The 12,004-nt window shown below is 48.2% G+C and overlaps 1 protein-coding gene across 1 annotated transcript in view; it reads left to right on the top strand.

Moving 5' to 3' along the window:
- Positions 1–12,004, top strand: part of nfia (nuclear factor I/A) — a 172,231-nt gene that overhangs the window by 124,540 nt on the left and 35,687 nt on the right. The window contains exon 5 of the mRNA XM_086224309.1: positions 10,553–10,670. Coding sequence (XP_086080435.1) covers positions 10,553–10,670 — 118 coding nt within the window. The remainder of the gene's footprint in view (positions 1–10,552; positions 10,671–12,004) is intronic.

Here is a 12,004-nt window from a genome sequence, read left to right as displayed (position 1 = left end):
CCTGTCAGCACCCCCCACCCCAACCCCCCTCCACCCAGATCAAAGCGTCATCGATCACACACACACACACACACACACACACACACACACACACACACACACACACACACACACACACACACACACTTATCCCTGCTTGATCAAATGCACTGCACATGCAAACACTTTCCAACACACACACTCTCTCTCTTCATGGCAGTGGTATGTGTGTGTGGGGGGGAGTCAGCCAGGCTGAGACAGAACACGCATACACACATGCATGCGAGGGCGTCTGATTGATACTATCAAACTTATCGTGGTGTTGTGTTTTCCACGACTTCACACAGAAAAACCAAGTGTTTGTGTTTCTGCATGAGTTCAGCTCCCGTAGCTCCGCCTCCTCTTACATGAAATATAGAGCTCAACACTGACTGCCCACTTTTAGAGTTTCTTGGGCGGGTCCTGGGGGGGTCCTCCCCCCTGAGACCTCTGAAGTCCAGGGTTTAACAGTACCTTTATATTATTTGACTACCTTGATGTGAAGAACCTTCATGTGGCAGCTGAGCCCACTTCCACACACACCGCAGAATATATATTCATGCACTCATACACACACACACACACACACACACACACACACACACACACACATCCCAGACAGACACGCGTGTATACACGGTACACACCCTTTCTCCTGTGTGTGTGTGTGATTGTGTCGGTCAGCAGATTTGCAGCGATGCAGCTTTGGAAGAACCACTTATAGATTAGAGTGCAGGAGTGTGTGTGTGTGTGTGTGTGTGTGTGTGTGTGTGTGTGTGTGTGCGTGTGTGTGTGTGCGTGTGTGTGTGTTGAGAGGCAACAAAGCTGAAGCCTTAAAACTGCTGACGAAACAAGATTTATTTCAATTAACGGTCAATGGCGGCAGTTTCTGTAAACACACTGGGAGGCAGAAACTGATGGTCGGATCTGTGAACCAGAGAGCCTCTGACTGGTGTCTTCAGACATGATGTCACTTCCTGTCCAACGGCTCTTTCACACAACCTACATAACCATCTCATTTATCAGTTTTTACAGTCAGCAAAAAAATAAAAACTCTAAACACTTTGGTACTCACATGCCAGCAGCTGACACACACACACACACACACACACACACACACACACACACACACACACACACGATATATCTTTACACCACATAAACTATCATTGTTACCATGGTGACACGGGGGGCGGGTTTGGCATCTGTACAAACTACAAACACTCTGCAGCAACCTGTGATCCTCACAACAGTGAGAGGGAGTGATCTTGTTTAATAGAGTGACTGGGCACACACACACACACACACACACACACACACACACACACACACACCATACACACACCATACACACACCATACACACAAACAGGGTCTGCAGGGGTGACTGAAGCCTATAGCCTACCAGAAGATGAGAAGTGGTCACGGGTGGAGGGGGGATATTGAATAGATCACACACTCACACACACGCGCACGCACACACACACACACACACACACACACACAGCGGGTGACCTTGGCGTTGTGCAGCCATTACACAATTCACTGGCAGGCCAATCGAATCTCTCTCTGTCGATCAATATCCTATTAAAGCAGCACACAAAGGGGGAGTGGGGGGTAGCGGAGCGGCCTGGTAGTCGCTGTAATTGGTCAGTTCAGTGTATTTCTGCAGACTGGATCCTGACTTCTGCTCCTCACCCCCCCCCCCCCCACACACACACACACACACGCAAACCTTCCCTCAACTTTTGCTCATTCTCTCACTCGTTTCCCCACCTCATGCGTGTGTTTCCTGTCTTGCCTTTGGTGTGTGATCATATCTGGTTGTGAAGTCATCTTTGTTTCCATGACGACTCCTGATACCAGTACTAGAACCTGGAGTTTGTGGTGCACCAAAGGTTGAGTACCTTGTTTTTTATTATTTTCTCTGCAGTAAATTAATTTGAAACATGTTGATACAAAGCTAACGTGGGCTAAGATGAAGCTTCAGTTTGATCCACTGGTGTCAACATGACAACCACAAAGATTCCATTGATCCTCATGTAGGCACCTTTTTAAGATCCTCCACCATCCACCAGTCTGGTGTTTACTGGTGGATCTGATGTAGAACTGAACCTCCACCATCCACCAGTCTGGTGTTTACTGGTGGATCTGATGTAGAACTGAACCTCCACCATCCACCGGTCTGGTGTTTACTGGTGGATCTGATGTAGAACTGAACCTCCAACATCCACCAGTCTGGTGTTTACTGGTGGATCTGATGTAGAACTGAACCTCCACCATCCACCGGTCTGGTGTTTACTGGTGGATCTGATGTAGAACTGAACCTCCACCATCCACCGGTCTGGTGTTTACTGGTGGATCTGATGTAGAACTGAACCTCCACCATCCACCGGTCTGGTGTTTACTGGTGGATCTGATGTAGAACTGAACCTCCACCATCCACCGGTCTGGTGTTTACTGGTGGATCTGATGTAGACCTGAACCTCCACCATCCACCGGTCTGGTGTTTACTGGTGGATCTGATGTAGAACTGAACCTCCACCATCCACCGGTCTGGTGTTTACTGGTGGATCTGATGTAGAACTGAACCTCCACCATCCACCGGTCTGGTGTTTACTGGTGGATCTGATGTAGAACTGAACCTCCACCATCCACCGGTCTGGTGTTTACTGGTGGATCTGATGTAGAACTGAACCTCCACCATCCACCGGTCTGGTGTTTACTGGTGGATCTGATGTAGACCTGAACCTCCACCATCCACCGGTCTGGTGTTTACTGGTGGATCCGATGTAGAACTGAACCTCCACCATCCACCGGTCTGGTGTTTACTGGTGGATCCGATGTAGAACTGAACCTCCACCATCCACCGGTCTGGTGTTTACTGGTGGATCCGATGTAGAACTGAACCTCCACCATCCACCGGTCTGGTGTTTACTGGTGGATCCGATGTAGAACTGAACCTCCACCATCCACCGGTCTGGTGTTTACTGGTGGATCCGATGTAGAACTGAACCTCCACCATCCACCGGTCTGGTGTTTACTGGTGGATCTGATGTAGAACTGAACCTGCTGCTGCAGGAACCACAGACCTGATTTCAGGTCCCTGTCCTGGAGACGAGGGAACCAGAAGTTCTACATGGAGAACGTTGTCAGGGGTTCCTAGCCCGTTCATTCTGGAGCAGGTCATTTCGAGTGTCAGAACTTTACTGTAACAGTTTCCTGCTGTAGCCCAACATCCAAATGATGAGAGCCGTGAGACTCAACCAAGTTTCACCCTCACAAATGCGAAATAAACTGGATGTGAACTTCACTCAAGATGGTTCCAGGTTTGTCACTCAGCAGTATATGACCCTGTTGCTAGAGCGATATTGATTATCGCTTCTGTCAACGCTCATGTAAATGAACAGAGGCGCCTGCGAGGGTGCGTGTGCTCATATGTCAGATATACGTTGTTATTTGCACACAAGTGCTGCAGGTCTCAGCCCCTTTGATGTTTATAGACACTTGTAACAAGCCCAATCTGCTGCACACACACACACACACACACACACACACACACACACACACACTCAGAGCCAAGGGCACACCTTGGCACTGATACAGATTCCTTGTACAGAAACACACACACATTTTCTCCCAGTGTGTCAAGAGTGATGATATTAGACTTAAGGATTTGGGGATTAAGTTGATATGATGACACAACACTGCTGCTGTTCACGCACACACACATGCGCACAGACACACACACACACACACACACACACACACACAGATAAACTTCTTCACACACAAACAGAGAGAAAGGCAGATGACCCACTTGGCACCTCCTAGTACCTTCATCTGGAGGCATTCCCACCTGACACACTCATACACTCACACACACTCACTTACACACACACACACACACACACACACACACATCAACACTCATAAACACATTCATACACACACACACACACACACACACACAGGGAGGGGCAGGGATGAAAAGAAGGATAAAGCTGGAGGCCCGCATGGTTCAAACTCATCCATCCCTCCTTCCTCCTGCCCTCTGTCGCCCCTGGCAACACACACACACACACACACACACACACACACGCCTGGTTATGTGCCAACACCATCTGGGAGTCCCAGCACAAATGGCACAAAGATGTGTGGCAGTGTGACTCGTGAGCAGGATGGCGGCGGTGGAAGTGAGTCCACCTGGAGTGAGCAGAGTCCGTTCAGGTCGCAAGATTCAAACATGAAACGCCGTGAGGGGACGATGCCACATTCACACGGAGCTTCAGCAGGCGGCGTTCAGCTCCCGACCGCCAGTGCAGCCGTTCACTGATGAGGGGGCCGGTGTGAGGGTTGCCAGCGCCCCCTCCAGGTTGTTCTCCAACACCAGCCCAAAATGGCCTAATCACCTCTCTTCACAACATCCTGGGATCCCAGTTCTTGTAGATCCTACCAGTTTCTTCTCCAGGGTCCATCCATGGTCGGCGCTCTTCACACGCTCCTGGGGGGGTCCGCTGTCTTGACAACAATCACTACCTGAAGGAGGTGCGCCAAACGAGGGTGCAGAAACTAACCTGAAGCCTTTTATTTATTAAGCAGAGACAACTTCTGACTCTGACCCTTGACCTGCTGAGAAGGAGGAATGTTTGTCCGTTCATCAGTGTGTTGATGTACTTGTGAGCCAGCAGGTCTTCAAAGGAGGAAATCAGCTTCTGGTAGGCAACCCACTTGGGGGGCGGAGTCACTCTACCAGGACTGACACAGAGACGTCAGTGACTCCTGTTCATGTTCATGTTTCAGTCCCACACTGAGGAAGGCCCCAGTGGACCAATTATCCTTGGAGGAACTCTAGAACATTCTTATCCTTGGAGGAACTCTAGAACTTTCTTATCCTTGGAGGAACTCTAGAACTTTCTTATCCTTGGAGGAACTCTAGAACATTCTTGTCCTTGGAGGAACTCTAGAACATTCTTGTCCTTGGAGGAACTCTAGAACATTCTTATCCTTGGAGGAACTCTAGAACATTCTTGTCCTCGGAGGAACTCTAGAACATTCTTGTCCTTGGAGGAACTCTAGAACATTCTTATCCTCGGAGGAACTCTAGAACATTCTTGTCCTCTGAGGAACTCTAGAACATTCTTATCCTTGGAGGAACTCTAGAACATTCTTGTCCTTGGAGGAACTCTAGAACATTCTTATCCTTGGAGGAACTCTAGAACATTCTTGTCCTTGGAGGAACTCTAGAACATTCTTATTCTTGGAGGAACTCTAGAACATTCTTGTCCTCGGAGGAACTCTAGAACATTCTTGTCCTCGAAGGAACTCTAGAACATTCTTATCCTCGGAGGAACTCTAGAACATTCTTGTCCTCGGAGGAACTCTAGAACATTCTTGTCCTTGGAGGAACTCTAGACCATTCTTATCCTTGGAGGAACTCTAGAACATTCTTGTCCTTGGAGGAACTCTAGAACATTCTTATCCTTGGAGGAACTCTAGAACATTCTTATCCTTGGAGGAACTCCAGAACATTCTTATCCTTGGAGGAACTCTAGAACATTCTTGTCCTTGGAGGAACTCTAGAACATTCTTATCCTTGGAGGAACTCTAGAACATTCTTGTCCTTGGAGGAACTCTAGAACATTCTTGTCCTTGGAGGAACTCTAGAACATTCTTGTCCTTGGAGGAACTCTAGAACATTCTTGTCCTTGGAGGAACTCTAGAACATTGTTATCCTTGGAGGAACTCTAGAACATTCTTGTCCTCGGAGGAACTCTAGAACATTCTTGTCCTCGGAGGAACTCTAGAACATTCTTATCCTCGGAGGAACTCTAGAACATTCTTGTCCTCTGAGGAACTCTAGAACATTCTTATCCTTGGAGGAACTCTAGAACATTTTTGTCCTTGGAGGAACTCTAGAACATTCTTATCCTTGGAGGAACTCTAGAACATTCTTGTCCTTGGAGGAACTCTAGAACATTCTTATCCTTGGAGGAACTCTAGAACATTCTTGTCCTCGGAGGAACTCTAGAACATTCTTGTCCTCGGAGGAACTCTAGAACATTCTTATCCTCGGAGGAACTCTAGAACATTCTTGTCCTCGGAGGAACTCTAGAACATTCTTGTCCTTGGAGGAACTCTAGACCATTCTTATCCTTGGAGGAACTCTAGAACATTCTTGTCCTTGGAGGAACTCTAGAACATTCTTATCCTTGGAGGAACTCTAGAACATTCTTATCCTTGGAGGAACTCCAGAACATTCTTATCCTTGGAGGAACTCTAGAACATTCTTGTCCTTGGAGGAACTCTAGAACATTCTTATCCTTGGAGGAACTCTAGAACATTCTTGTCCTTGGAGGAACTCTAGAACATTCTTGTCCTTGGAGGAACTCTAGAACATTCTTGTCCTTGGAGGAACTCTAGAACATTCTTATCCTTGGAGGAACTCTAGAACATTCTTGTCCTCGGAGGAACTCTAGAACATTCTTGTCCTCGGAGGAACTCTAGAACATTCTTGTCCTCTGAGGAACTCTAGAACATTCTTATCCTTGGAGGAACTCTAGAACATTTTTGTCCTTGGAGGAACTCTAGAACATTCTTATCCTTGGAGGAACTCTAGAACATTCTTGTCCTTGGAGGAACTCTAGAACATTCTTATCCTTGGAGGAACTCTAGAACATTCTTGTCCTCGGAGGAACTCTAGAACATTCTTGTCCTCGGAGGAACTCTAGAACATTCTTATCCTCGGAGGAACTCTAGAACATTCTTGTCCTCGGAGGAACTCTAGAACATTCTTGTCCTTGGAGGAACTCTAGACCATTCTTGTCCTTGGAGGAACTCTAGAACATTCTTATCCTTGGAGGAACTCTAGAACATTCTTGTCCTTGGAGGAACTCTAGAACATTCTTGTCCTTGGAGGAACTCTAGAACATTCTTATCCTTGGAGGAACTCTAGAACATTCTTGTCCTTGGAGGAACTCTAGAACATTCTTATCCTTGGAGGAACTCTAGAACATTCTTGTCCTTGGAGGAACTCTAGAACATTCTTGTCCTTGGAGGAACTCTAGAACATTCTTGTCCTTGGAGGAACTCTAGAACATTCTTGTCCTTGGAGGAACTCTAGAACATTCTTATCCTTGGAGGAACTCTAGAACATTCTTGTCCTTGGAGGAACTCTAGAACATTCTTATCCTTGGAGGAACTCTAGAACATTCTTGTCCTTGGAGGAACTCTAGAACATTCTTATTCTTGGAGGAACTCTAGAACATTCTTGTCCTTGGAGGAACTCTAGAACATTCTTGTCCTTGGAGGAACTCTAGAACATTCTTATCCTTGGAGGAACTCTAGAACATTCTTGTCCTTGGAGGAACTCTAGAACATTCTTGTCCTTGGAGGAACTCTAGAACATTCTTGTCCTTGGAGGAACTCTAGAACATTCTTATTCTTGGAGGAACTCTAGAACATTCTTATCCTTGGAGGAACTCTAGAACATTCTTGTCCTTGGAGGAACTCTAGAACATTCTTATCCTTGGAGGAACTCTAGAACATTCTTGTCCTTGGAGGAACTCTAGAACATTCTTGTCCTTGGAGGAACTCTAGAACATTCTTATTCTTGGAGGAACTCTAGAACATTCTTATCCTTGGCTTCACGATTCGTTTGAAATCAGATGCCTGCAGATGAAGAGAACTTGGAGGTCTAAGTTTGACCACAGAGGGGGGCCCCAGCATGAGGACTGGGCTGATCCGGGTTCAGTTGCACTGAGATGCCACAGAACATGACTACTGCACTCGATTCCTCCCAGATGTGTCCAGGTGTGCTCCGTGTGCCATCAGGGAGCAGATGTGCAGAGACAGAAGGGGCGGCCCTCACAAGCTCTCAGGGAAGCAGGAAGATGGTCAGGCGTTTTTGTGGTTACTTCTGGAAAGTTGAACCAGTGGTGCTGCCATAGAGGTCACAAGGTCACAGAAGTCAGCAGGGTTCTTGGAGGCTTCTGAATCTCAGACAGAACGTCAGATGTGGAAGAAATATTCAGATATAAATGGAAAACCACTCAAAGACAGGAAGGCGTGCGTGCACGCATGCATCTGCATGCATGTGCTCTCTCGCCCAGGACTCCCCTGCAGGGCTTGGAGAGGGCGAGCGAGTGATAGATAGATGAGTGAGCACACGGTGCTGAGCTCAGCAGAAAACTACCCACCAGGTCCTGTCAGGGCTCCTCCTCCTCCTCCTCCTCCTCCTTCTCTCATCCCATCACGCCATCATGCTCTCTGTCAATAAAGCGATGAAGAGGAGGGATGGCGATGGGAGGGTGACGAGGGGGGGCCGCAGGCACAGGACTAGACGGATGTCCGGGTTTGAAGCTGATTGCTGCCTTTGTTCAGCAGGATTTTCAAATTGAAGCATTTGACAACAAAGAGCCAACACTCTCTCTCCCTCTCCCTCTATCTTTCTTTTTACATCTTTTTCTCTCTCACACTCTCCTCTCTCTCCTTCTTTATATCCTTCTCTCTCGCCCTCCCCCTCTCTCTTCCTCTCTCTCTCCCTCTCTACCTTCTTCTCTCCCTCCCTCTCTCCTTCTCTCCCTCCCTCTCTCTCCCTCTCTCCCTCCCTCTGTCCCCCTCTCTCTCTCCCTCTTTATATCCTTCTCTCCCTCTCTCTCCTTCCTTATATCCTTCTCTCCTTCCCTCTCACTCTCTCCCTCTCTCTCCCCCTCCTTATATCCTTTTCTCTCCCTCTCCCTCCCTCTCTCTCTCTCCCTCCCTCCCTCTCTCTCTCCTTCTTTGTATCCTTTTCTCTCTCCTTCTGTATATCCTTATCTCCCTCTGTCCCTCCCTCTCCCTCCCTCTCTCTCTCTCCCTCCCTCCCTCTCTCTCTCCTTCTTTGTATCCTTTTCTCTCTCCTTCTGTATATCCTTATCTCCCTCTGTCCCTCCCTCTCTCTCCCTCTCTCCCTCCCTCCCCCTCCCTCTCCCTCTTTATATCCTTCTCTCTCCCTCCCTCTCTCTCCTTCCCTCCCTCCCTCTCTCCCTCCTTATGTCCTTCTCTACCTCTCTCCCTCCCTCTATCCCTCTCTCTCCCTCTCTCTCCTTCTTTATATCCTTCTCTCCCTCTCTCTCTCCCTCCCGCCCTCTCCCTCCCTCTCTCTCCCTCCTTATGTCCTTCTCTCTCTCTCTCCCTCCCTCTGTCCCCCTCTCCCTCCCTCTATCACTCTCTCTCCCTCTCTCTCTCCTTCTTTATATCCTTCTCTCCCTCCCTCTCTCCCTCCCTCTCTCTCCTTCTCTCCCTCCCACTCTCTCCCTCTTTATAGCCTTCTCTCTCCCTCCCTCCCTCTCTCTCCCTCTCTCCCTCCCTCTCTCTCTCCTTCTTTATATTCTTCTCTCTCTCTCCCTCCCTCTCTCTCCTTCTCTCCCTCCCTCTCCCCCTCCTTATGTCCTTCTCTCCCTCCCTCTCTCTCCCTCTTTTTCCTTCTCTCTCCCTCCCTCCCTCTCTGTCCCTCTCTCTCCCACTCTCTCTCCTTCTTTATATTCTTCTCTCTCTCTCCTTCTCTCCCTCCCTCTCCCCCTCCTCATGTCCTTCTCTCCCTCCCTCTCTCTCCCTCTTTTTTCCTTCTCTCCCTCTCTCTCCCTCCCTCTGTCCCTCTCTCTCCCACTCTCTCTCCTTCTTTATATTCTTCTCTCTCTCTCTCTCCCTCCCTCTCTCTCCCTCTCTCTCCCTCCCTCTGTCCCTCTCTCTCCCTCCCTCTGTCCCTCTCTCTCCCACTCTCTCTCCTTCTTTATATTCTTCTCTCTCTCTCTCTCTCTCCCTCCCTCTCTCTCCCTCTCTCTCCCTCCCTCTGTCCCTCTCTCTCCCACTCTCTCTCCTTCTTTATATTCTTCTCTCTCTCTCTCTCCCTCCCTCTCTCTCCCTCTCTCTCCCTCCCTCTGTCCCTCTCTCTCCCACTCTCTCTCCTTCTTTATATTCTTCTCTCTCTCTCTCTCTCCCTCCCTCTCTCTCCCTCTCTTCCTCCTTATGTCCTTCTCTCCCTCCCTCTCTCTCCCTCTCTCAGTGAAAGCCCTCCCAGGTCTTGGGGCGAGCGTCCCTCCCTGGAGAGGCTCGGAGGAGGAGACAGACATGTTGAGGAGGGTAAACGGTCTGATGGACAGATCAGAGAGACCAAGAAAGAACAGAGACGTTTGTTTTCAAAATGCTAACGTGCTACCTGCTCTCCTGTACCACGATGATATCTAGTATATGAAGTATTCTGCATCTGTACTAGTACTTCAGGGTGTGAGTGAGCACTAGTCACAGAAACCAGGTGAAGGTCAGCTGGTTCCGGGATCACAACACCTGAGTTAGTTCAGGAGAACGGCCCGTGACATCACATATCACATGACCAGACACACACACTGGGCATGTGCATACTGCTGTGAACAGGAAGTAGATTGTCAACTCTGTGGTTGGACGATGAGTGTGAGAATACAGTCGTCATGGTGACACCGGTGTAGACTGGTGGCAGGTCTGTTAATGTTCTCCTTCTGTCCTCTTCTGCGGTTCAGCACCAATCGCAGCCGGCACCGGTCCAAACTTCTCACTAGCTGATCTGGACAGCTCCTCCTACTACAGCATGAGTCCAGGAGCCATGAGGAGACCCCTCCCCAGCACCTCCTCCTCCAGGTACGTACACACACACACACACACACTCGACTGTGTTTAGTGAATCATCTCTGCTGGGTCTCTCAGAGCGCTGAGGATGTTTGCCTTCATCAGAGTGCCACTGTCACAAGCTGCTGGGCTTCAGCTCTTCTGTAGGCACAAGATGAGCCATTGACTTATCCCTCCACATGCATGCTCTTACCTTTGCAGGTCAATGGCAGCCCATTTGACCACTATTCATGGCAGCATCACTTGGGCAGATCAAATAAGATGGAGTTTGTCAATCGTGTGACATGTTGGTCAGTGTAATTGTGCATCGTTGGTCATGTTGGCTGGTTGTAGAAGTTGAACTTAAGAGCCAAGTAAGAAAAATTATGGCCATGAACATGAGATGTTTGAGCTATTATCTATGACTAACTTGTAGCCAGTACTAGCAGCAAATGACTAACTTGTAACCAGTGCTAGCAGCTAATGACTAACTTGTAGCCAGTGCTAGCAGCTAATGACTAACTTGTAGCCAGTACTAGCAGCTAATGACTAACTTGTAGCCAGTGCTAGCAGCTAATGACTAACTTGTAGCCAGTGCTAGCAGCTAATGACTAACTTGTAGCCAGTGCTAGCAGCTAATGACTAACTTGTAGCCAGTGCTAGCAGCTAATGACTAACTTGTAGCCAGTACTAGCAGCAAATGACTAACTTGTAGCCAGTACTAGCAGCAAATGACTAACTTGTAACCAGTGCTAGCAGCTAATGACTAACTTGTAGCCAGTGCTAGCAGCTAATGACTAACTTGTAACCAGTGCTAGCAGCTAATGACTAACTTGTAGCCAGTACTAGCAGCTAATGACTAACTTGTAGCCAGTACTAGCAGCAAATGACTAACTTGTAGCCAGTACTAGCAGCAAATGACTAACTTGTAACCAGTGCTAGCAGCTAATGACTAACTTGTAGCCAGTGCTAGCAGCTAATGACTAACTTGTAGCCAGTACTAGCAGCAAATGACTAACTTGTAGCCAGTACTAGCAGCAAATGACTAACTTGTAGCCAGTACTAGCAGCAAATGACTAACTTGTAGCCAGTGCTAGCAGCTAATGACTAACTTGTAGCCAGTGCTAGCAGCAAATGACTAACTTGTAGCCAGTACTAGCAGCAAATGACTAACTTGTAGCCAGTACTAGCAGCAAATGACTAACTTGTAGCCAGTGCTAGCAGCTAATGACTAACTTGTAGCCAGTGCTAGCAGCTAATGACTAACTTGAAGCCAGTGCTAGCAGCTAATGACTAACTTGTAGCCAGTGCTAGCTGCTAATGACTAACTTGTAGCCAGTGCTAGCAGCTAATGACTAACTTGGCTT

Source organism: Aulostomus chinensis, chromosome 14, assembly GCF_037954235.1.
Source record: "Aulostomus chinensis isolate RoL2024-O1b breed Wild chromosome 14, RoL_Achi_v1.0, whole genome shotgun sequence".
In the NCBI taxonomy this organism is placed as follows: Eukaryota; Metazoa; Chordata; class Actinopteri; order Syngnathiformes; family Aulostomidae; genus Aulostomus; species Aulostomus chinensis.
Note: the sequence above shows the minus strand (reverse complement) of the source record. Positions and strands in the feature narration are given on the sequence as shown.